The sequence below is a fragment of the Bubalus bubalis genome, chromosome 9 (genome assembly GCF_019923935.1).
Source record: "Bubalus bubalis isolate 160015118507 breed Murrah chromosome 9, NDDB_SH_1, whole genome shotgun sequence".
In the NCBI taxonomy this organism is placed as follows: Eukaryota; Metazoa; Chordata; class Mammalia; order Artiodactyla; family Bovidae; genus Bubalus; species Bubalus bubalis.
Genome location: NC_059165.1, coordinates 92591493 through 92616729, shown reverse-complemented (window position 1 = coordinate 92616729; position 25237 = coordinate 92591493). Strand labels below are relative to the sequence as shown.

At 54.8% G+C, this 25237-nt stretch overlaps 2 protein-coding genes and 1 long non-coding RNA gene across 10 annotated transcripts in view; 2 read left to right on the top strand and 1 right to left on the bottom strand.

The window, feature by feature from the left end:
• CATSPERD (cation channel sperm associated auxiliary subunit delta) overlaps nt 1-6366 on the bottom strand; it is a 37867-nt gene extending 31501 nt beyond the window's left edge. The window contains exons 1-4 of one of the 7 annotated variants that reach the window (XM_006067166.4): nt 5960-6366; nt 3670-3724; nt 1669-1745; nt 788-860 (exon numbers count right to left, since the gene is read on the bottom strand). In XM_006067166.4, the coding sequence (XP_006067228.3) occupies nt 788-860; nt 1669-1745; nt 3670-3724; nt 5960-6069 (315 nt within the window). In that variant the 5' untranslated portion in view covers nt 6070-6366. Of the gene's footprint in view, nt 1-787; nt 861-1668; nt 1746-3669; nt 3725-3747; nt 3883-5959 lie in introns of all 7 variants that reach the window. The other 6 variants (XM_044947988.2, XM_044947987.2, XM_044947989.2 and 3 more) reach the window with 6 other exon arrangements.
• LOC123335142 lies at nt 6300-6846 on the top strand. The gene is made up of 2 exons (XR_006553500.2): nt 6300-6439; nt 6763-6846. It is a non-coding gene; the product is annotated as an uncharacterized LOC123335142 (long non-coding RNA).
• A 65-nt stretch (nt 6847-6911) lies between these two features.
• LONP1 (lon peptidase 1, mitochondrial) lies at nt 6912-25151 on the top strand. 2 transcript variants are annotated; one of them, XR_006553499.2, is made up of 19 exons: nt 6912-7464; nt 11341-11429; nt 11983-12102; nt 13485-13716; nt 13913-13974; nt 14160-14289; nt 14667-14750; nt 15514-15734; nt 17219-17357; nt 17883-18061; nt 19199-19286; nt 19677-19799; nt 19879-19995; nt 22045-22185; nt 22539-22704; nt 23375-23595; nt 23672-23836; nt 24611-24703; nt 24815-24956. XR_006553499.2 is itself a non-coding variant. In XM_006067164.4 (18 exons), exons 1-18 carry the CDS (start codon nt 7033-7035, stop codon nt 24989-24991), a joined length of 2886 nt encoding a protein of 961 aa, XP_006067226.2. In that variant the 5' UTR covers nt 6915-7032; the 3' UTR covers nt 24992-25151. The 2 variants fall into 2 exon arrangements, 1 of the variants encoding a protein (XP_006067226.2); XM_006067164.4 differs by lacking the exon at nt 24611-24703 and having other exon boundaries at nt 6915-7464; nt 24815-25151.
• The last annotated feature ends 86 nt before the right edge of the window (nt 25152-25237 follow it).

Here is a 25237-nt window from a genome sequence, read left to right as displayed (position 1 = left end):
GTAGAGACATGGGTTCAATCCCTGGGTTGGGAAGATCCCCTGGAGAAGGGAACAGCTACCCACTCCAGTATTCTGGCCTGGAGAATTCTGTGGACTGTACAGTCCATGGGGTCACAAAGAGTTGGACACAACTGGGCGGCTTTCACTTAGCTATCAGAAAAACTGGTATTAATATTTTAACAGATGATAGAACCCTCTGGAGTATAAGTGCCAACCATCAGATTTCTCAAGATAGTTACTGAGAGGGTACAGGTGTTTCTGTTTTGGTTGACAGTAATTTGGGGAGGTCCTAAAATCAGTGCATGTCATGTATCACAAAACCAATTATAAAGAGCTCTTGGAAGACATCTGATTCTTTTTTAAAGGAAAAAGAATATCTGTTTTGGTAGTAAGGGCAGAATAGAATCAACACTCCTTCCAGATTAGAAATTACCCTCAGTGCCTTTAAGTCCCCAAACTAACAAACACTGAGCAGTACGCACACGGTGTTTCCCAGCTATATCTAGCCCTGTGCGCCTGCTCAGTCACTTCAGTTGTGCTGGACTCTTGGCAACCCCATGGACTGAAACCCGCCAGGCTCCTCTTGTCCATGGGATTTCCCAGGCAAGAATACTAGAGTGGGGTGCCATTTTCTCCTTCAGGGGATCTTTTCCACCCAGGGATCAAACCTGTGTCTCCTGCATTAGCAGGCAGATTCTTTACCATCGTGTTACCAGGGATGCCCCTATATCTAACCCTAAGTATTACTATTTCAAGCATCTCCCAGATGGTTCAACAACATAACTACCTGCATTGACGTAGGGATGGAAAACGGAATGAGACTACTCTCAAAGGTGTCCTTTGTGAGAAAAATTTGTCTTCTGAAACAAACAGTAAAAGGTTTCAATTAGGAAAAATTCACCCACGCAAAGAAAAAAAGACAATGTCAGGCATTTTAAAAAATGTTCCATTCAAATAAAATTCCTTTCTTAACAAGGAACCAGAGATTTATTTATCTATCTGTCTACCTATCATTTTCCATCATTGTCTATTTAGCTATTGCTCATCTGTTTATTTTTGCATTAGTAAACCTCTATAGCATGGCTATTTGACTTCTAGAAATAACATTAGTTGAAAAGTGTGACTGCATCAAAAATAAAATTATATAAAATGTACATTAAGTCCCAGCTTGTTTTGCTGAGGGTGAACTTCAGGTTTGTCCTTTATTTCAAGCTCATCCCACTAAAGTAAAGGCTTTCATATCAGGAATGTGACAGAAAAAAAGAAATAGTATGTTCCCTTAGGCAGGTAACTTTTAAGAGGCCAAAGGCCATCCATGAACATGGTATATTGTTGCCTTATCCAGATCTCTTTCTCTTGCCCCCCTCTGGAAGAATTTTATGGTTTTAAACAGAGAGGAGTTACTGAGTTCATTCCTATGTATTTTAAAGTTTCTGTTTCTACTGTGAATGGCACTCTTCATAGCTGCCTTATATCAAGCCTCTGTGACAAGCTGTACTGTAATTATTTATCTTTTCACCTCTTTCTCTCCAGTTGGACCCCAACTGTGGACTCCCTATAGGCTAGCATCTAGCAACAGAGAACTGAGCTGTCTTTTTTCCTAATGTTTGTGTAATTAAAGAACAAGGGTGAATGTAATGGTTTGATAAAAAGGGAACGATATCTTACCCTAGATATAGGGCTAGGTTTTTCTTACAAGGATGCTTAATCAAGTGAGTTTTCCCAGATGAAAAATACAGGCGGTCCTAGAAAGAGAATCACAAAATTTTAATCCCTATTGATCCTAATAAACACCTGATGAAAACAGTTCCCTAGTGGGCAACATGGAACTTGTAAAGGTAGAATCTGAGTTGTGCATGTGGACCACATCTATGTCATTTTCTTGATTTGATATTATCATCTGATTTTGTTAGAGGTCACCAATGGGAGAAGCTGGGTGAAAGGGACCTGGGATGTCTCGGCACTTTTTGTACCTTGTTATGAATCTATAATTATGTCAAAAACAAAAAGTTTAGGGACTTCCAAGGAGGTCCAGTGGTTAAGACTCTGCCTTCCCAAGCAGGGGATGCAGGTTCAATCCCAGGTTGGGGAGCTAAGCTCCCACATGCCTCTTGGCCAAAAAACCAGAACATACAATAGAAGCAATATTACAACAAATTCAATAAAGACTTTAAAAATGGCCCACAACAACAACAATGAAATCTTTTAAAAAAACATTAGAACTTTAAAAAGTTTCACAGGACAATAATCCATATCACTTTGCCTCATGTATGCTATTTGTTTACAGATTACTCATCATTTGAGAAGTTAGAGGACAAAAAAAGTTAGAAATCTGCTAATAAATAATCACTTGGTTATTTAGCAAGTGCTGACATCACTTCTGAGATAACATGATGTCAATGGGAAACACATTTGAGCTGACAAAGTATTTTTTTCTTCATGCATTTTGGCACATGTGGGTGAAAGGAAGTTTCCTGCTTTGTTTACATCATGTAAACAAAGTAATTTGCCTACCATGCCAGTCTGCATTTAAAACCTCCTGTCAGGTGGTCTATGGCTAAGACTGTGCTCCCAATGCAGGGGGGCTGGGATTCAGTCCCTGGGAAGGGAACTCGATCCCTCATGCCTCAACTAAAAAAGATTCCACATGCTGCAAGTAAGACCTAGTGCAGTCAAATAGATTAAAAAAAATATATTAAAAAAAACACACACACAACTAACCCTCCAATCAGATAGAATACTGAATAAAAACTCGGATGATCTTTTTAAACCCAACTCCAGCTTCTGGCTTTGTTGTCTTGTACTGCTGTGCTAAGTCACTTCAACATGGCTAAGCCATGTCCAACTCTTTGCCACCCTATGGATCGTAGCTTCTCTGTCCATGGGATTCTCCAGGCAAGAATACTGGAGTGGGTTGCCATGCCCTCCTCCAGGGGATCTTCCTGACCTAGAGACTGAACAATGCCTCTTATATCTCCTGCATTTGCAGGCAGGTTCTTTACCACTAGCGCCACTTAGGAAGCCCTCGTTCTATCTGAAAGTGAAAGAAAGTGAAAGTTGCTCAGTCCTGTGTTCTGTCTACTTCATCTCAATTATTAATAGCTTTTTAGTGACATGGGAGAGGTTACTGCCTACTTCAAAAGGCAATAGTAAGGATTAGATAAAGTAATATTCTATGCCGCCCACAACACTGACACCCAAGAAATACTAGGAAATACTCATTCTGATCCAATAATAAAAGTGAAGAATGAATGTTAACTATGGAGCCATGTGTGTTCGTGGTCAGTTGCTTCAGTCATGTCTAGACTCTTTGCAACTGCACGGACTGCAGCCCACCAGGCTCCTCTGTCCATGGGGATTCTCCAGGCAAGAATACAGGAGTGGGTTGCCATGCCCTCCTCCAAGGGAGCTTCCCCACCCAGGGATCGAACCCAAGTTTCTTGTGTCTCCAGCATTGGCAGGTGGATTCTTTACCACTGCACGACCTGGGAAGTTCATACAGCAGAAGGATTCTTTACCCACTTAGCCACCTGGGAAGCCCGAGGAGCCACATAAGGTGTTAGTTGCTTAGTCGTGTCTGTTTGCAACCCATGGAATGTAGCCTGCCAAGCTCCTCTGTCCATGGAATTCTCCAGGGAAGAATACTGGAGTGGGTTGCCAGACACATACCCCTTGTATTTTCTCTTCGACAGGAAACACCTTTCCTGTCCTCAACGTACGAATACTAGAGGTGAGACAAGAAAATACCTGTCAGTATTTATTCAGTATTCAGCGTGACTCCTACCAGGTTTCCTCTGGGTTAATGGTGCAGTACCAGTTCTTGAAGCTTGTAGGATTAAGGGAGCCCCTGGAGAATCTGATGAAACAGTGAGCCTTCCTCACCTGGAAAGAGACTTATATATAGGCAAGAATGGAGACGTAATTCCCCAGAGCTCATCAAGGGTCATTTGCAGACTGACTCCAGAATAGGAATACTTACTCCTGGATTTTGAGGGGGTGGTTTTTGGCTAGGGGGATGGGAGGTTGTTGATGGCTGGGAGAATGTTGGTCCAGTTTACAGCAGGTTCTTGGGACTTCCCTGGTGGTCCAGTGGTTAGAAGTCTGCCTGCCAGTGCAGAGGATGTGGGTTTGAGCACTGGGTTGGGAAGATTCCACATGCCAGGGAGCAACTAAGCCCATATATGAGCCCATGCTCTGGAGTCTGTGCACATCAATGAAAAGTAGGCCCCACTCTCAGTAACTAGAGAAAACCCACTTGCAGCAACGAAGATCGAGCACAGCCAAAAATTAAATAAAAAAAAGATTCTGCCATCTACAGCAGGTTCTGTCGTGCATGTGAGTTAGAAGCACATGAAGGTCCTGATAAACTGTAGACTGCTGGGCTCCACTGTTGAGTCTCAGCAGATTCAAGGATCTGCAGTTCTATCAAATCCCCAGGTAACACTGATGCTACTGTATCAGGACTGCACTTTGAGAACCAGTGTGGGGAAATGGGAGGATTGGATGCTACCAATCTTTGCAGACTTTGAGACACATCCAGCTAGCAAGTTTTACCTAAAAGTCCTACTCCCCACTGCCCTATTAAAAGCAAGTGTGTCTTTAATTTTATGGCGTATGTTTTCACTTCTATAAAGTAAGGTTAAGGAATCACTCTGCTATGAAATTTGTTGCAGTGATCAAATGGGAGTATGTACCAGAAATACACATTCTCTACTTCATTGGCAAACAGGGCCCTCTGAATGTACAGCTTATTACTGGCAGGCATTCCCTGAGGGTTGAAACTGGGCTTTAGCATCTGTCCAGTGCCTGTGGCACCTTGTGTATGATATTTACTAATCTAACATTTACTGAAATGAAAACATTTGGGGCAAGGAGTGAATAAGACAAACAGTCAATACCCCATGGAGTTAATATCTTAGTGACAGCAACAAACAAGAAAAAATAAGTGTAACAGAAGTTAGTGATTTATAGGAAGCAGCAGCTATAGGGGAGAAGTGAAGTGATGTCGCTCAGTCCTGTCTGACTTTTTGCGACCCCATGGACTGTAGTCTACCATGCTCCTCTGGCCATGGGATTTTACAGGCAAGAGTGCTGGAGTGGGTTGCCATTTCCTTCTCCAGGGGATCTTCCCGACCCAGGGATCGAACCCGGGTCTCCCGCATTGTAGGCCGATGCTTTACCACCTGCACCACCAGGGAAGTCTATAGGGGAGAGGGGGGTCTTTAAATAAAGCAGTGTACTATTTAAGTTGGTGACTGAATGAAGACGTCACGAGAAAATCTGGAAGCAAAGCGTCCCAGGCAGAGGGAGAAGCGGGCGCCGAGTCTCCCCTGTTCCTCAAGGGACCAGTGGCTGGGAGCAGTGATTCAGGGGTGGGCAGGGGCGACATCAGTGGTTGTCACATCCCCTGCGGACCCTTGGTGATGCCTAGACACATTTGATTGACTGTCAAGTCTGGGGAACGAGGTACTATTGGCATTGAGTGGATGGAGGCCAGGGACGCTGCTCAGCATTCTACAATGTACAGGACGGTCCCACCCCAGAGAGTGATCTGGCCTTAGATGTCAGCAGCGCTGTTGAGGAACCCTGGGCCAGACCATGCGAGGAAATGAAGGCTGCGCAAGGAAATTGGTTTTTATGCTGGGTGCCACAGGGAAGGGGAATTACGAGGTCAGATTCGTTTACAAACAACTTCTTTGGCTGCCAGGCACAGCCCAGGGGTAGTGGTGGCGGAGGTGGCTTGAAGGCATCGGAATCAGGCTAAAGTCTTTAAGTGGCAATGGGAGGACTTGGTGATGGGCTGGAAGGCATGAGGTGGGAGAGAAGAGTGGGTATCAAGTAAACTGGGAATCCTCAATGAGGTTGGGGAGCGGAGCATCTTTCCTAGTTTGCGCCCAGAGATGAGTCTGCCCCCTCCCCGACCACTGACGGTACCCCAGGCCCGGAAGGGCAGCCCCACCGGCACAGCGGCCGAGCTTTGACCAGCGGGCAGAGCCGAAAGGTGGTCGCCACCACCAACATTAACACCAGCATCTCGCTCCGGCCGTTGCCTCCAATACGCAGACTCATCTGCCGCGGGGAGTCGTTTCACAGTCTGGGCATGCGCACCTTGCTCCCCAGGAAGCCCGAAGCTGACCTTCTCAACAAGCCCCCCCCGCCCCCCGCAACCAACGCTTGGGCATGCGCACACGGCCGCCCATAGGCAATCTACCTTTTCTGCACGCCCTTAGCGTCTCCCGGGAAACCCGAATCCATCAATCGTGAAGCTTCCCGAGTCTGAGCATGCGCATATCACCCAAGTTCCTAAACCTGTTTGGACTGGGCTGCCCACTCGTTCCCAAAGCTGCGCTTGCAGCCACGGTTTTCTCCTTCTAGGGGCCATCATGCGTGTCCACAGCCCTCCCCGCGATTCGAAGGAGCCTTGAACACGCTGGCTCAGGTCAGTTCAGTCGCTCAGTCGTGTCGGACTCTTTGCGAGTCCCCATGGACTGCAGCACGCCAGGCTTCCCTGTCCATCATCAACTCCCGGAGCTTGCCCAAACTCATGTCCATCGAGTCAGTGATGCCATCCAACCATCTCATCTTCTGTCGTCCCCTTCTCCTCCTGCCTTCAGTCTTTCCCAGCATCAGGGTCTTTTTCAATGAGTCAGTTCTTCGCATCAGGTGGCCAAAGTATTGGAGCTTCAGCTTCAGCATCAGTCCTTCCAGTGAATATTCAAGACTGACTTCCTTTAGGACTGACTGGTTTGATCTCCTTTGCAGTCCAAGGGACTCTCAAGAGTCTTCTCCAACACCACAGTTCAAACACGCTGGCTAGAAGATCGGAAAACGTGGATGCGACGAGGTATCTTGAAAGTTTCTAGCTCTGCTCCGTGTAGGCCCCGCCTCCACTCTTCCATGTCCCGCCCCCGAAGCCATCCGTTTCCGGCCACCCCTCCCGCGGGCACCCAGACACGCGCCGGTCGTCACGTGCGCCCCAGCCGGGCCCGCGGAAATGACGCAAGTCTTACGCGCCGCCAGGATGGCCGGGCCATGGCGGGGGGCACAGGCTGTGTGCGGCTGTGGGGAGCTGCAAGGTGTTGGGCACTTCGGCGGCCGCTACTGGCCGCCGCCGGGGGGCGGGTCCCAACTGCGGCCAGAGCTTGGTTGCCCAGAGGCCGGAGGGCCTGCGAGGCCTCGCCTCCCTGGGCTCTGTGGGGCCAAAGCCCCGCGGCCGCGGGCCACTGGCGGGGACTTTGGGAAGCGAACAACCGCAGCGGCGGCGGCGCCTTCTCGGGAGGCGAGGATGCATCCGAGGGCGGCGCGGAGGACGGGGCCTCGGGCGTGGGAGGCAGCGCGGGCGGCGGGGAGGGCCCTGTCATAACGGCGCTGACGCCGATGATGATCCCGGACGTATTCCCGCACCTGCCGCTCATCGCCGTTACTCGCAACCCGGTGTTCCCGCGCTTTATCAAGATTGTTGAGGTAATGAGCGCCCCGCCCTAGGCCTCCGTTTCCCCATGTCTGCAAGCCGCGGTTTGGACCGAGGGATCATTTACCACCTTCATACCCCAGCAACTTTTTCCAGGAGCGAAGCTTCTCCGAGGCCTGGAGTTCGAGTACTCGTTTTCTCAGCACTAGCTCCATGAACTTGAGCTAGATTCCTTCCCCTTTCAGATCCCTTCAGGAAAGTTGAATCCAGTGAGCTTAGGATTGTCCAATAGACTCCCAGTCGTAGAAATTTGGTGCCGGGAAGGATCAGAACAGTTTTGCCGCTCAGTTACTTTTATGCGGGTCTCCGTAGCTGTTTTGTGACACTCTTCCTCCAGGGCTATCCGCCTTCCTCATACCTTCATTATATGTTCATTGAGGTTATGGGCCAGGTGCGGTTGTAAGTCTAAGGGATACAGCAATGAGCAAAACGGGCACACATTCATGCTTTTGGAGCTTAGGTTCCAGCGGGGATTAGAGAGGCATAAATAAGAGTAGTAAGTTAATTCTGTATCGGGAGGTCATTAGTAGTAAAGAGAATGATTGAGCGAGAGATTGTAGAGGAATTTTAGGAGGAAGGTGGCAGGAGAATGTTGTCAGGGATTTATTCATTCAGTAGAGTGTTCTTTGGGCGTCCAGGGTGCCTCGGAGCGGTAAAGAATTCGCCTACACTCGTGGAGACGTGAGTTGAATCTCTGGATAGGGAAGATCCCCTTGGAGGATCCACTCCAGTATTCTTGCCTGGAGAATCCCATGAACGGAGGAGCCTGTTGGGCTATATAGTTCATAGGGTCCTAAAGAATTGGACATGCCTGAGCAATGCAGTCAGGCAGAGTGTTCTTGACTTGTTACCATGCAGCAGGCTGAGGATTCAGCAGAACAAGTTAGACACAGCCCTCAGCCTCAGAAACTTATGTTCTGGTGAAAGAGACAGTAAGAGCCATGGCTTAGGGGGTGGGGCAAGTGGACGGGGGTGATGTAATAGAAAGCAAGAGTGCAAGGAACTTGAGCTTTTTTTGTTTGATTTATTTTTTGGCTGTGCTTGGTCTTCGTTGCTGCACTTGGGTTTTCTCTAGTTGCGTCAAGTAGGGGCTACGCTTTGTTGCCTTTTGAAGGCTTCTCACTGCAGTGGCTTCTCTCGTTGCACAGCACGGGCTCTAGAGTGTGGGCTCAGTAGTTGCTCTTGGGCTTAGTTGCCCCACATGTGGGATCTTCCCGGACCAGGGATTGAACCTGTGTCTTCTGCATCGGCAGGTGGATTTTTAACCACTGGACCATCTGGGAAGTCCAGACCTTTAGTTTTTAGAGTAGGAAGAACCTGAATGCCTGCTTTCTTCCCCACCCACCCCCATCTTTTCTTTAATGATGTGAAAACGAGTCTGTGGAGGAGGTTATCTGTTAACTGTCTAAGCAAGGTCATACAATGAGTCAGCCGTGTCTGCATTCACCCTCTTCCCCTCACACTCCCATCTTTGCTGCATAAATTTCAGGGATCCCTTGGAAAGTAGAGGGACAGCATTCAGTCAGCAAGCAGGGGACAGAAAGACATCCCCACCATGGAACTGCTGATCACGTGCGTCTGAGCTGCCCTTCCAAGGGTGTTCTTTGATGTTAAATAGTGATTACTGGCAGGCCCTAAGGCCAGACCTTGGGGGTTCATATCCTGGTCCCTCTGCCCCCAGCTTGATAGCCTTGGGCAAGATGTTCTCTGGGCCTCCATTGCCTCCTCCGTGAAATGGGCAATCCCTCATTTCTTAGAGCTGTGATGGGAGGTAAATAAGGTCACATGTAGGGGACTTAGAACCATACATGGTGCTTCATACGCCTTCATAAGAAGTGGCTGCTGTTTCCTCCATGGTGTGCTTCTGACACCTCAGAGATGACCCTTGTGGGTCTTTTTTTCATCCTTGTCTCCCACTGCCAGCTGTCCTCTACTCTCCAGGCCTCTGGGGCCAGGACTCTTTGGCAGGTATGGTCCCCTCAGCCTTGCAAAGTGGCACCTGCCTCCTGTCCCCAGTGCCCAAGCAGGGATAAGATTCTTTCAAGAGACCCTGTCTGCCCACCTAGGGCTAGCCAAGAGGGTTATAGGAGTTGATGCAGATGGTATGAGGCTGGCTTGTGGAACGCACATGGAGTATTTTTATTGCTGTACTCAGTCACTCAGTTGTGTCACACCCTCTGCTGCCCCATGGACTGTACTCTGCTGGGCTTCTCTGTCCAGGGGATTTTCCAGGCAAGAATACTGAGAGTGGGTTGCCATTTTCTCTTCCAGTTCTATTGCTGTTACCTTGCAAATAAGGAAAAGGAGTCCTGCCAAAGGGAGGGGACAGGTGTTAAGATGCAAGGGTCAGGGGACTTCCTTGGTGGTTCAGTGGTTAAGACTAGGTGCTTCCAATGCAGGGGGCACAGGTTTGATCCCTGGTCAGGAAGCTATAATACTGTGCTGCTGCTGCTAAGTCGCTTCAGTCGTGTCCGACTCTGTGCGACCCCATAGATGGCAGCCCACCAGGCTCCCGTCCCTGGGATTCTCCAGGCAAGAACACTGGAGTGGATTGCCATTTCCTTCTCCAGTGCTTGAAAGTGAAGTCACTCAGTCATGTCCGACTCTTCAAGACCCCATGGACTGTAGCCTACCAGGCTCCTCCATCCATGGGATTTCCCAGGCAAGAGTACTGGAGTGGGTTGTCATTGCCTTCTCCGATAATCCTGTGCAGTGTGGTCAAAATAAAGATGCAGCAGTCAGCTCTTAACAGAGGAGAAATTGGGAGCTTCCAGAGTACTTAATAAGTAAATCTGAACTTGTTAGCAAAGTTGGGATTACTCTTGATGTTGAAGTTGACCCTGTCTGTGGCTAACTTGCCCCACTAGCGTCTCCTTATCAGTAGCCTCTCCTTATCAGTAGCCTCTGAGTGTAGGCCAGTGACTCTTAAGTTTGGGTGGCTCAGGTACCCTCCTGATGGATGTCATGGGCCTTTATCCTGGAAAGAATGCCTTTAGAGTGTCAGGAATCCTCATACCATGTGGTCATGGAGTGAGCTAGCACTGCTTCTTAAAGTCTGGTCCCTGAAAACAGCAGCATCCCCTGGGAGCTCGCTTGAAATGCAGAATCCCAGGCCCATTCCAGCCCCCAGCAGATCAGATACTTCAGAGGTTGGGGCCCAGCCGTCTGTTCTAAAAAAAAAAAAAAAAAAAAAAAAAAAAACCCTCCAGGTGGTTCTGATTTGTGCCGAAGTTTGAGGGCCATTAAGTTGAGTTCAGGTCTGGCCTGGGAATGAACAGGGGCTTGAAGGGAATCGTCTGAACCCTAAGGACATCTGTGCTCCTCCCCAGCAGCTGTTTCCTGGGAAACATGAGCCCTCTATCTCCTAATAAAACAACATGAGAATGTGCTGTGATTGAGGGGGGCGGGGTCGGATGATCAATATATGGGATATAGATGGGATTGGGATAACTGTCCATGAAAATTAGCCTGTGGAGTGTGTCACAGTTGAGTTATGCACATTTACCGTTGTCCTCCTGACAAGAGCAGAGGGTTTAGACTTTCAAGCCAAGGCATTTCCCCGCAGAACCAGCTCTGGGAAGGGGATGTGAGATCAATTTCTTGGCTCTGGCTGTTCATCTTCTTTGAGTTTTCCTTTTAGCAAGAGGGAAAAAAACTAAGGAGTGCGGCTCGCCAGCACTGCCCCACTCCATTCTCCACACCCGTCCTCTCTTTACTTTCTGGTTCAGGAGTTCTTGGACCATGTAGGTTAGCCCTGGATCAGATTAGTGCATCTCCAGAGTGTAGCACTGAAAATGCCAGAGTTGCTGTCAAAGTATCAGCCAGAAAAACCTACCCTGTGTTTCACTTTGGGGTTGTTGTCATACTAGGTTAAAAATAAGAAGCTGGTTGAGCTGCTAAGAAGGAAAGTCCGCCTTGCCCAGCCGTATGCTGGCGTCTTTCTAAAGAAAGATGACAAGTAAGTGTAATTTCCCCCTCACCCTTTTGTTGAGACCACCCTGGAGTGTAGCTCCCCACAGAGCCCGATCGGTAGAGTAGCCTAGACCTCTGGCCCTTGACCTGAAACAAACCTAGCAAAAGCTACAGGGGACAAGACCAAGAGCTGAGCATCCTTTTTTAGATGGGGCTAAGATTCCGCCCTGAGCCCTGGGCCTTGTGTGTAGTTCAGGTGGGGGGAAATTAACCTCAATGATCCCCCGTGTCAGACCAGAGGAAGGCCACTTCAGAGCAGAGCTAGGTGGGCAGGTGTGGGGGCTCAGGACTCGTCCACCTCACTTCTGGGTAGGATTTAGTTCCACTTCGGAGTCAGAAGGCACGTTCTAGGCCAGCTCCAAAAGAGGCAGTATGGAACCAAAGGCCAGGTTCCATATGGCCCTGTCTGCCTGTGTGCAGTAACCCTGCATCCCAGAGTGCCAGTGGGAGCCAGGTGGTCAAGGCCAGGATGGGTGTTTCTCTGTTCGTGAGAGAGCCAGAACACCTGTGCCCATGTGCCCCGTGTCCCTCTCCCTCAGCAATGAGTCCGACGTGGTCGAGAACCTGGATGAGATCTACCACACGGGGACGTTCGTGCAGATCCACGAAATGCAGGACCTGGGGGACAAGCTGCGCATGATCGTCATGGGACACCGGAGGTGCGGGGGTGGGACGGGAGGAGTGGCCACAGCTGGGGGTGGGTCCCCATCCCCAATCTCAGGGCCCTTCTCTTAAAGCAGTACTTTGGGTGGTCAGGGAGAAGCCATCTCTCGTACTTATTAGCCCACAAAGCACCACAAAACGGAAGCTGGCACGTTGCCGTGTCTCCCACGTCTGGGTGTTGGCCTGCCATCCCTGTGGCGCCCATGTCTGCAGCTCCATTCAACTTGGCAGGTTGCGGGGTTTTTTGGTTGGTTGGTTAGGGTTTTTCTTGACTGTGCCGCATGGCATTTGGGATCTAGTTACCTGACCAGGGATCGAACCCAGGCCCCCTGCATCGGGAGTGCGGAGTCTTAGCCGCTGGACACCAGGGAAGTCCCATGGAGCCCTTTTCTCTGTCACCCTACAGAGCGTATCCGGGAAACAATCTGGGCTGGCAGCGCATCTGTGGGCCGTCCAGGTGGCTGCACTGATTCCCGTGCCCGTCTTCGTGTTAGGAGTCTCTTAGAGTCTGTTTTAGGAAAGAGCCTGCACCTTTGTCTCCTGGGAGGAGTCATGGCTCAGGAGAAACAGAATAAGGTGCAACCAGAATTAATAAAGACACGGGCAGCTCCTCACTGCCCTGCTCACCTGCACGGTGCCTTATAGAATGAGTGCTGCTGGCCTCTGAGGCCAGGCCGCCCCAGGGCTCACCGAATCCCCACCGCCTTTTCTCTGCGCACCCCGGGTATCTGCTGGGCGCTAAGTCCGCACCCCTGGTACCTCTCAGGCCTGCTCTTTAAGAGGGTGCTGTTGTCAGTTAGCCTGCAGGTAGAAAGGAGGCAGCACAGCAGTGACGCCTGGGCTGTTGTCTGCTGGGCCCTCGGGGTGGAGCAGCAGGTGAGGGACCCAACTTGGGGAGCTCACCCCGAGTGAGGAGAACAGGTCACAAGCTGAATTCTGATGGTGGCAGGTGCTTTGTGGGGGAAACAAAGATGGAGGGCGGTGCTGGGTGATTGTGCAGGTAGGGCTGGACTTCACGTTGAGAGGTCAGGGAGAGCCTCTTGGTGGAGGCACCCTTGAACCTGAACGGTGTGCAGGAGCCACTGAGGGGTGCGCTGGAGGCTGGGGGAGGGGCAGGCAGAGTCCTGAATGAACCCTGGAGGTGGGCTGCCACTGGCTTCCTCTTTCCCCGAGGGCAGTAGGTGTTGAAATGGATGGGTCGGCTGGAGTCCGAGGGTGGAGGTTCTTGGGTTCTGAGATGGCAGCGAGCCTCAGGCCTGGTGGCTGCAGGGGTCTGGGCCCAGTGGGCCCTTCAGTCATGGACACTGCAGAGGAGCGTGCAGGCAGAATCCCCCCACCCCACCTTGGTGGTGGCTTTACCCCCTCCTCCTGTCTTCAGGGTTCACATCAACCGACAGCTGGAGGTGGAGCCTGAGGAGCCCGAGGGTGAGAACAAGCAGAAGCTGCGCAAGAAGCCCAAGCGGGGCAAGAAAGAGGCAGAAGAGGACGGGGCCACCAAGCGGCCGCTGGAGGTGGTGGTGGGGCCTGGTCCCAGCCCCGCCGGCGAGGTGCTCATGGTGGAGGTGGAGAATGTGGTCCACGAGGACTTCCAGGTCACAGAGGAGGTGAAGGTGAGTGCAGGGGTGTTGGGGGGCAGAGGGCCGTGTTCCCCCAGGAGTCCTGGGAGGAGCCAGCGGCTGGCAGGTGGGAAGTGGGCCAGGGCTTCAGCTGCTGTGAAGGATCTGGGTCCAGGGCAGAGGGGAGGGGCCGGGGGCTGCAGCCCGCTCTGGTCCGGTGACCCACGCTCGGGGCTTCCCTGCTCACTAGGCGCTGACTGCAGAAATCGTGAAGACCATCAGGGACATCATCGCCTTGAACCCACTCTACAGGTTGGTCTCGTGCACTCTCCCGGAGGCCAGGGCTGGCCCGGGCGTGTCCTGCTTGGGGGCTCCTGACGCAGCCCGGGTCGGGGGAGTGGCTTCATGCTTCAGTTGTTGGCAGATGGGAGGGCGTGTCAGGAGGGGTGGCCGCAGTGTTGGTCGGTGCCCTGGTGCAGTGCCTGGGTCCCTTGCAGGGAGTCAGTGCTGCAGATGATGCAGGCCGGCCACAGGGTGGTGGACAACCCCATCTACCTGAGCGACATGGGCGCAGCGCTGACGGGGGCCGAGTCCCATGAGCTGCAGGAAGTCCTGGAGGAGACCAACGTGAGTGCGGCCGGGGGCCTCCCCCACTGGCTGCTGCTCTTGGGCCCTGCTGTGGGGCGGTTTCACGTTAGCCCACCTCCTTCCATCTGCCTCTGACCCCTGGTTCTTGGTAGTAGCCGCGCGGTGTCCTCCTGGGCAGTGCCCATCATTCAGTCAGTGGCGTGTTTGGGTTGTCCCCAGACTCAACATTAGAAGCAGTGCCCCTGCCAACGTCCTGGTCCCTGCAGGCCTGGCTGGAGCCCTGGGACCGAGGGGGCAGGCCTCTTGGATTTGGAGAGCCGTGGCCTGTCCACCTGCCAGAGCTCATACTTCTTGTGCCCTGCTTCCCCTGCCCCCCAACCCTCGGCCTGCACACGTGATCTTCCCTTTCTCGGCAGATTCCAAAGCGGCTGTATAAGGCCCTGTCCCTTCTCAAGAAGGAGTTTGAACTGAGCAAGCTGCAGCAGCGCCTGGGCCGGGAGGTGAGCAGAGGTTGCGAACCCATGGCACCATCACACTGCGGCCAGGAGTTGTGTGCAATGAGAGGTCCCCTGACTGTCCAGGGAGCTCTGGGGGAAACCCAGAAATTGGAATGCAGCCTGGGAAAGGTTGAAGTGACTTTCCCCATACTCGGCTGGTGGAGGCCTACCTTGGCTGCTCGGACTGTCCGTTTACCTTTGCCAGATTTAGGTCACTTTTATCGTTCAGTTTTTTTAAAAAATTTTTACTGGAGTATAGTTGACTTACAGTGACATATTAGTCTCTGCTATACACCAAAGTGAATTAGTTATGCAAATACTCTTATTTTAGATTCATTTCCAACATAGGCCATCATATCACTTGATTCTATGTTAGGTAAAAAAGTTGTATTACATCTTTCATTGGAAAAGCCACGAGGCAGCTGTCAATATGCAGAAGTGCAAGGCAGCGTGACCTGGGGCAGGCGCTGTGTCCTGCTGTGTCAGCTTTTAGAGAGAGGGTGCCACCACTTTGATGAGTGTCGGGGACATGCTGGCATCAGGTCCGGCTTTCCCTGATTGTAACCAGGATTGAAGGGCAGATCCCTTCCTCCCCTGGAAGTTGGGGTCACTTATCGCGAGACTCGTGTGTGGGGGACTCCAGGTTGACGGTGAGGGCCATTGGAGGCTGAGTGTCCCAGGTTTGTCTCCTGGGTCCCGAGGATGTGGCAGGCCCACTCAGGCCTCGGCCCCCTCCTCTGGTCTGACAGTGGCCTGGGCCCCCTAGGTGGAGGAGAAGATCAAGCAGACACACCGCAAGTACCTGCTGCAGGAGCAGCTGAAGATCATCAAGAAGGAGCTAGGCCTGGAGAAGGATGACAAGGACGCCATCGAGGAGAAGTTCCGTGAGCGGCTCAAGGAGCTCGTGGTCCCCAAGCACGTCATGGACGTGGTGGACGAGGAGCTGAGCAAGCTGGGCCTGCTGGACAACCATTCTTCCGAGTTCAAGTGAGCAAGTGCCGAGGGGCCTGGCGTGGGGGGCCAGGATTTGACCCTGGAAGGCCAGGACAGTGGGGGCCCTCGGGCATGTTCTTGTCACCACACGTGTTCAGTCCTCTCGTGTGGTTCCTGTGGGGGCTGGGTCTCTTGTCACTCTTGTTTCACAGATGAAGGAATTGCGGCTTGGAGAAGTTATATCAGTGCCCCCGCCCCTGGGCTAGTAGATGGGGACGGATTTGAAGCCAGGGACGTTGGGCTGCAAGCCTGTGCCACCCGTCAGGACCAGGAGTCCCCAGGGCCAGTGCCCCAAGGCCAGCCCCTCCCCTGACCTTCTGTCCCCTGGTCTTCTCTGGCAGCTTTGAGAGTCAGAAAACGAGTGTCTTCCTGGTCTTGCCTGGCTGGCCTTCTGTGCACGCTGGCTGGGGGTCAGGGTAGCGGCTAAGGGGTCAGGGCACCATGTGATGCTTCTGACTGCCTGGGCGCTGCTCTGGGACAGCTGTGTGGGACAGCTTCTCAGAGGGGCTGGCTTCCCGGGCTGCTGTGTTAGGCCCCTGTCTGATCAGGGTGTCTGGTGGGGTCTGCTCTCTTGCTCAGGGACCCTGGGACTCCCTGGTTTCCCGATGCCGCAGGCCTGTACACCAGAGAGACTCCCAGCTTCTCTCCCTGGGGCAGCAGTACATTCCCCACATTCACATCAGGGTGGACCACACACGTAGTGCCCCAGACAGCATCGACTTCTCTTCGGGTCTGGAGGCAGAGACCCTCATTTCTGGTGTGATGAGAAGGATGGGTTCCTCCTGGAGGCCTCGGGGGAATTGTTTCTAGCCTCTTCCAGCTTCTCGGAAACATTCCTCGCTCCCAGCCCATCCTCCTTCAGAGCATCTCTCCCACCTCTGCTTCTGTTGTCTGGGTCCTCCTCTGACTGCCCTTCCTGCCTGCTCCTCAGGCCCCTTGAGAGGGGTTCCTCTGTCCCCAGGTCACAGCTCCAGGCCTCAGTTTCCCCACTTGGTCTGGGTCAGGTTGTTCTCATCGCTGGCCCCTCCTGAGCTGTGGGACTCTGAGCCATCCCCATGCTCACTGAGCCTCTGGGCCAGGAGCTGTGCCCACACAGGCAGACCTCAGGACACCGCAGGCTTGGTTCACGGCAGGAAAGTGAGTCATGTGAATTTTGTTGGTTTCCCTGTTGAATGTAAAAGTTATGTTTACCCCGTACTGTAGTTTAAGTATGCAGTTGCATTCTGTCTAAAAAAACAAGTATGTTACATGCTTTAATTAAGAAGTACTTTATCACCTGCTGAGGCAGGGTTAGTACAGACCTTCCTGGTATGACACACACGGTGCCTGCCTGGAGCCGTAGGTGAGGCGGGCGGCCTGTCCAGCGCAGGCTGTGCAGTTCCAGTGTTGGGTGCCTGGGTCCTAGCACCTGGGTGTGCAGCTGGGGAGGCAGGCGGCACGCAGGGCCCGCTCATCTGCTCTCACCTGTCCCGTGGTAGCGTCACCCGCAACTACCTGGACTGGCTGACGTCCATCCCGTGGGGCAAGCACAGCGACGAGAACCTAGATCTGGCGCGGGCCCAGGCTGTGCTGGAGGAGGACCACTACGGCATGGAGGACGTCAAGAAGCGCATCCTGGTGAGGCCCCGCCCCCCGCCCCGCCCTCGCCGGGGCCTCCTGCTGGGACCCAGGACTCCCCGTGCAGCTGGGGAGACCTCGAGGAGTCCCCTGTGAGTCTAGGCTCTGGGAGGGGCTTGGCCGTGGCAGGGCTGGAGTGGCGTCACCAGGGGCCTGAGGCACCAGTGTTGGAGTGGCTTAGAGGTGCCAGGGGCCGCCGGGGGCCCACATCCACCAGGGGGGATAAAGATCGTGCTCCTGAGCGGAGGAAATGGGGCAGAGGCATGTGGCTGAGGGCTGGTGGGCCCGGCATCGGGGTCACCCCCCAGCCAGTCCCCACGTCCCCTGGTGCCTGCTCGTCCTGTTGGTGCCACAGGCTGTCCGTCCCTGTGACAAATCACAGTCTGGCCAGCTTGGCTCCTCCAGGCCAGGCGCTGTCCCTTCCCGCAGCCCCAGGTGCCTAGCCATGGGGAGCCTCAGGCCAGGTGGGGCCCCTTGCCCTTCAGAAAGTCTGGCACTGTCTCATACAGTTGCCTCTGCACGCAGGAGTTCATTGCCGTCAGCCAGCTCCGGGGCTCCACCCAGGGCAAGATCCTCTGCTTCTATGGCCCCCCGGGCGTGGGCAAGACCAGCATCGCCCGCTCCATCGCCCGTGCCCTGAACCGGGAGTACTTCCGCTTCAGTGTTGGAGGCATGACAGACGTGGCTGAGATCAAGGGGCACAGGTAGGTCTGCCCCCCACTCCCCAGAGCTCACCTCCTCCTGTCAGCCTGCCTTTTCCTGGGTCTGTTCCTGCTCTGGTATCATGATGGGGACAAGCAGCAAACTACACACAGGAGTAGGTAACTGAAAAGGTGCTGACTGACTCCAGGCCCAGCTCGATCAAGGTGCTCAAACAGAGCTCAAAATCTCGGTTTCTCAGTCACTGGGAGAGCCTCTCGGCCAGGCTGTCAGTAGACAGCTGCATTGCTCCAGCTTGCATCCCACCAGCTCAGCTCCCCACAGCACTGGCTGAAGTTCGGGAGCTGTGTCATGGCCAGGCCCAGGCACTAGAGTGGGAGGTCTCCCAGGTGAAGACTCAGGGCCTGTCTTGGTTCTTTGCTCCCTTGTCAGGCGCAGAGAGGGGGCTGGCGTTCCCTGTGTGCGGGCTCTTACAGCCACCTGGTCCGTGCATGGCACCCTTCAGTGGGACGTTCAGGGTGTTGCGTTCCAGGGCTTCCCGCCCTGTTGGCCTCTGCAGAGGGTGGGTCTCCGAAAAGCCTGGCTCAGTGAGATGCAAGCACAACAGATACATGAGTGTCTGCTCCGAGCTAACTTGGAGCATACCTTTATCCGGTGGTGTTCAAAGAAGGGTTAAATCTGTATCTAAATTACTTTTCTGGTTTTTCTAAAAACACGGACAGTACTGGACATTGGGACCCGCAGGTCTTCCTGGCAGCAGTCCTCCTGAAAGCATGTGCCAGCTGGGCCCTGGGCCTGGGGACCCTGGGGACCCAGGCATTGGAGACGTTGCTGCCACAGGCCCCAGCTGCTCCCCACTCTCTCCTTCTGCTGAGTCAGGCCATGCAGGCTGGGTTTTGCTATCTAGGGGAATGAGTGAGACTTGGCTGTGAACCTGTTCCCTGTGCTTCCTGCCTGAGCTGGGGGAGGGGTGATCTAGTGCTCTGCCCACCTGCACAGCACAGAAGCATTTATCTTCTGCTGGGCCCCCTACGCTGTGTGTCTCCCCTCTGGGCAGCTCTCGAGGGGGCCCATGTGTCTCACATGGGCGTCCTGGAGCTCCAGGGAGCTGGGCCTCAGGCGCTGGTGTGGTTAGCCCAGATGCTGGGGCACCCACCACCCCGCCTTGCCCTCTTCCCCAGGCGGACGTACGTGGGCGCCATGCCGGGCAAGATCATCCAGTGTCTGAAGAAGACAAAGACGGAGAACCCCCTGGTCCTGATAGACGAGGTGTGTGGGGCTGGGTGGGCGAGCCTGGCTGGGCGCACACCCCTTCCTGAGGCTGGACGTGGGCCCTGGGCCTTCCTGGCCCCCAGCTCCGGGTGGCCCTGGGCAGATGGAATCTGTGTTCAAGGTGAAATCATGGCCCCTGCGGTTTCCATGGCGCCAGTCATGGGGTGGCCTTGCTGCTCCCAGGCTGTCTCCTGACACTGCCCCTGCCCTGCCCTGGAGGGTGCTGTCCCTGCCACAGCCTCACGGTCATGCCAGCCCCCCTGCTCTTCCTTCTGCTCTGGCCTTCCCCAGCCCTGACCCCTGGGTCTGCCTCCCATTGGGGTGTCTGGTGAGCAGGCACTCGGGCAGGACAGGGGCCAATACCCCCACCCACTTCCACCCCTTCAGGTGGACAAGATCGGCCGGGGCTACCAGGGCGACCCCTCATCTGCGCTGCTTGAGCTGCTGGACCCTGAGCAGAATGCAAACTTCCTGGACCACTACCTGGACGTGCCCGTGGACTTGTCCAAGGTGCGTGTCCCGCCCAGGGCTGGGCCAGCGGGGAGGGATGGGCACCCTGTCCCCCCACACCTCACGGCCCCACCCCCAGGTGCTGTTCATCTGCACGGCCAACATCACCGAGACCATCCCCGAGCCACTGCGGGACCGCATGGAGATGATCAATGTGTCAGGCTACGTGGCCCAGGAGAAGCTCGCCATTGCTGAGGTGAGACACCCACAGCCTGGTCCTAGGCTCAGGAAATAGCCAGGTGCTCCCTTGGGGCCAGGCCCTTAGCTAGAGCTCAGGGTACTGCTCAGGGGCTCTCGTGCCAGAGGGACAGATGGGATGGGGCGGGATGACGAGAAGCAGATGAGGCTGGTGTGAATCGTTCCTGCCAGTCACACCTCTGACACTGAGGCGCTGGGGTCGGGGTCCCTGCACCTGCCGGTTCCCACTGAGGGGCGTGAGTCAATGTGGTCTTGACTCGGCATCCAGGAATAGCATGAGACCCAGGGTCAGCACTCAGAGCAGAGCACAGCCCCCGGCCTGGATGCAGGCCCCAAGTCCCCAGCCTCTCCTACCTCAGACTGACCAGGTGTCAGTCAGGGGTTCCCACCATCTGCTCCTCGGTTTGATAATTTGCTGGAACAGCCTACAGAATTCAGGAAATGGGTTTATTCACTGTTACCAGTTTATTATAAAGGATTCAACCAGGGAACAGCCAAAAAAGAGACATTGGGGCAAGGTGTGGGGAAGGGCCCATTTCTTGGGTTATTGATCGGATCCTTGGTTGTGTGTGATTAGCACCCCAGCGCCCTCCCCTCCCTGGGGGCAGAAACTGTCCTTCCAGTCTCTCGGTTGGTTCTTCTGGCCCCTAGCCAGCTATGCTAATAATCACCTTGTTATTCTTAGTGTTCTGGAAGGGGCTTTTCCTGAATAAGAAGGGCTGCTCTTCTTGTCCCTGTCACTTGGGAAGCCCCATGGGTCTTGGAAGCGCTTGTGTGGGAATTCTCATGTCCCAACACCGCAAGCCATAGAACAAGAGCAGGAGACACCTCTGCAAGCACAGTGCTGAACACAGCACAGCCCTACCCGTGGCCTCAGGGCCCCACCCCATCTTGGGGTCCTGAGTTCAGCTCTGATAGGAGGCCCCCGCCTTTAATGTCACACATGTGGCTGGTGTCCAGGCCCAGTCACTCGCAGTTGTGGGCTTTACAGGGAGGCTGTGGTTCCCAGTTCTGTGACCGCCTGCCTGGCCTTTTCCTGGTCCCAGGCTCACCCGAGGTTTGGGCCTCTGCCTGCACCTGTGTAGGAAGCTTTTCCTGGGTGGGGGTCCTTCCCCTTCTGGTGCCCGGGGTGCGGCGGCTTCGCTAGCCTACAGTCAGGAAAGCTGGGCTTCCTTTCCAGAGGACTGTATTCCTCACGGAGTGTTCTCTTTCTAGAATGGACTTGAGTGGACTCGTCCCCTTGAGCCTTCTGCAGGTGTGACCGGAGCTGGCTCCCAGTCTCTGTGTCCCCTGGCAGAGTGGGCGGCGAGAAAAAGAGCTCTTGGCTGAGGTGGTGGCAGGGGTGCTGGACTCCCCCCCAGCCTGGAGACTTGACGGGACAGAGGAGGGGCAGGCTTGGTGGAGTGGTTGGAGGGCTTCCTTCAGGGCCCTGGCGGAGGAAGATGAGGACTATGGGATGCATCAGGCCTGTGGTCAGTGCTCAGGACTGCTCAGGACTCCGGCCACTGCTGTGTGGCAGGAGTGACCTTGGAGCCTGTGACCTGCTCCCCATCCCTTCCTGTACTGGGCAGCAGCTACTAACCAGTCTCTGTATGAGGAGCAAGTCTAGGGGATCAAGGAGGCCTTCCTGGAGGAAGAGGCACCTACGATGACACCTGGAGGGAGGGCAGGAGTCAGATCTGGACAGAGGATGCAGCAGGAGCAGAGGCTGGAGCCTTGGGAGCATGCGGAGGTGGCAGGCCAGTGCCTGCAGGTCCCAAGCCCTCTGTTCAGGATCCTGGCACCTGCAGGGATTGCTGCCTGCACCTCACGTCCTGGCCTCGCTGATTCCTCACCCTTTGGGTCTTGGCTTAGGCATGGCCTCCTGGAGCAGCCTCCCTGACACCCTGTCATTGCTGGATGACTCCCAGTGGACAGGGGCTCCTCAGGGCAGGCCCAGGGTATACCTCGGTGACCGCATCTACACAGCCAGGGGTCTTGGAAGGCTGGGCGGGGGGTCCCAGAGAGGCCCTTGGGCCCCTGACAGCGGCTCTCCTCCTCCCTGTAGCGGTACCTGGTTCCTCAGGCCCGTGCCCTCTGTGGCCTGGACGAGAGCAAGGCCAAGCTGTCATCCGACGTGCTGACCCTCCTCATCAAGCAGTACTGCCGGGAGAGCGGTGTCCGCAACCTGCAGAAGCAGGTGGAGAAGGTGAGCTGCCCATGATGGCTAAAGTGGGCCCAGCCAGACGGGACACATGCCACAGTGGGTGCCCAGAGGAGTCACAGCCACAGACAGGAAGCAGATGGTAGGGTCAGGGCTGGGGGTGGGGAACGGGGAGTGAGTGCTTAATGATCAGAGGGTTCTGGAAGGGTGGTTGGACATGAGCCCCCGTGCACTTTTGCCACCGAGCTGTCTGCTTACAAATGCTTCAGATGGTTTTAGGTCATGTGTGCTTTACAAACTGTAAAAAGTTAAAAAGTGAGTGGAGGTGAGCTGGGGTCAGGTTGGGGACGGCAGGGTCCTGTGGCCTGGCCACCCCCCAGCCCACTGTGCCCACGCAGGTGTTACGGAAGTCTGCCTACAAGATTGTCAGCGGTGAGGCTGAGTTTGTGGAGGTGACGCCCGAGAACCTGCAGGACTTCGTGGGGAAGCCGGTGTTCACAGTGGAACGCATGTACGACGTGACGCCGCCTGGCGTGGTCATGGGCCTGGCCTGGACGGCCATGGGTGAGTGGCCTCTGCACCCCCAGGAGAGGTGGGCACGTTCACCATGGGGTGCTCTGAACACCCTTCCCTGCTGGTAGGAGTGCGCAGGGCTGGTTCAGGGACTTTGAGGCGGCAGCAGCACCAGGAGCTTTGAGTTTGTTTTTCAGGTTTGCCTGAAGGAGAGCTCCTCACTGCAGGAGAGGCAGCTCTGGGTAGAGGGTTCAGGGAACCCTGTCCAAGTGACCTCACTGAGCCCACTGGCCCTGAGGTCTGGGAGCTGCAAGGTGGTGGGAGAGCAGCTCAGGGGCTTGTGTAGCTGAGATGCATGTCTGCAGGCAGGCAGTGGGTGGGTGTCAGAGGAAGTAGGCTGAGGGCATGGAGTCTGCTGATTTGGGCTATACTGAGAGAACCGTGCTTCTGAGCCTGCAGGCTCTGTGCTGCAGGCAAGTACTCTGGGAGGCCCAGCACAGAAGTCTTCAGGTTTTCGTGTAACTGGGTCCATTCGTGCAGCTCCACCTGCTGCCCCAAGGAGGTGGCTGCAGGGACAGTGTGAGCATGGAGGAGTGAGGAGGTTCTAGGCCAGGATGAGCTGGTTAAGGAACTTTACTGGGAATGGCTGAGCAGGTGGTGGGGGCAGCTGTCCTGGAGTCTGGGGCTGCCCCGGTTCATGGCTCTGCCCTTGGGTCCCCAGGAGGCTCCACGCTGTTTGTTGAGACGTCCCTGAGACGGCCGAGGGACAGAGACAGTGACAAGGGGGACAAGGATGGGAGCCTGGAGGTGACTGGCCAGCTGGGGGAGGTGATGAAGGAGAGCGCCCGCATTGCCTACACTTTCGCCAGGGCCTTCCTGATGCAGCACGACTCCTCCAACAAGTTCCTGGTGACCTCGCACATCCACTTGCACGTGCCTGAGGTGAGGCCCACCCTGATCCCCTGCCCTGGGTCACATGTCTGCCAGGCTGCCTGCTCACCTGCCTGTCTCCCCGCAGGGTGCCACCCCCAAGGACGGCCCGAGTGCCGGCTGCACCATCGTCACGGCCCTGCTCTCCCTGGCTTTGGACCGGCCAGTGCGGCAGAACCTGGCCATGACGGGCGAGGTCTCCCTCACAGGCAAAGTGTTGCCTGTGGGCGGCATCAAGGAGAAGACCATCGCGGTGAGTGTTGCACCGGCTCAGCAAGAGAGACCCGGACAACATAGGGCCGTCACAGCCATCCCTCAGGGCTGGGCCACCTCCAGGGGAAAAGGCAGGGGGACAGGCTGAGTTTAGATGGGAAAAGTAAGGCTCTTTGGGCTTGAGATTGGACCCAGGGTTGCCTGGCCTGGAGCCTCTATTGAGCTGACAACCTGACTCCCCACCCCTTGCCCCCCTGTGGCTGATCCAGCCCATCTCAGCTCCTTCCTTGAGGTTGAGACTGGGGTCTCCATCTCTGCCCAGTGGCTGAGCAGTAAGAATGTGGCTGCAGGAGACAGTGGCAGGGACCTGGGCTCCGGCAGTGCAGATGGACAAGAGCCCAGAGCCTGGAGTTTCCCCAGGTGTGTAGGTTGGACTGAGGGGTTCCTAACAGAGCCCCACTGTCTCTGAGCACCCACACACCTCACTGTGGCACCCTGGTTCTGGCCCTCATATGCTCCACCCTGTTATCTCAAAGAGACTGGTCCCCAGAGGCTCTGGCGAGGGAGACACCCTAGGCAGGGTGTGTGGGCCTTCTTTCCTCACCTGTAGAGTGGGAGCTTCCATGGGCCACTAATCCTTAAAGCAGCATATGGGAACCCCCATCCCCCAAGGAGCAGTCAGGCTGAGGAGCAGGTCGTAGTGTGGGAACTTTCAGCTCTTATGCACTTTTAGGTGCCAAACCTCAAAATGTAAAGCAATGGATGCGGTGATTGACCTAAGAAACCACGTACATCACACTGCATGTATTTCCAGGCCCACCTGTGGTATGGGAACCTCTGGGCTGCGAGCACCTGAGCAGAAGCCTGAGCCCTGCTCCCCAGTCTGCCCGAGTGGAGGCTGGCGATGGTACCTGGGGCCTGTTTCCTCACCTATGCAAGGCAACGCGGGCACCAGGAGTCTGGCTCCCTGCCCAGCCCTCTCTTTCCTCCACACTGACCGCCACCCCCTCCCTCCCAGGCCAAGCGTGCTGGGGTGACCTGCATCGTCCTGCCAGCTGAGAACAAGAAGGACTTCTATGACCTGGCTGCCTTCATCACCGAGGGCCTGGAGGTGCACTTCGTGGAGCACTACCGCGAGATCTTTGACATCGCCTTTCCGGAGGAAAGGGCCGAGGCCCTGGCGGTGGAGCGGTGACAGCAGCCCTTGGTACTGCTGGGCCTGGCCCCAGCCGGAACTGCACCCCGGGAGGGGCTCTGGGTACCTGAGCCCCAGGAAGCTTGGGGGAAGATTGGAAGCCCGATCCTACTATGATTCAATCAGTGTATTTAATTATGATTAAAAACCGTTTCCAGTACTGCTTGTTTGTGGCCTCTTTTGTTGCCCACCACCACCTCACCGGGATGCTCCAGGGGGTGGGACCCTCCCCCCAATTCTCAACGT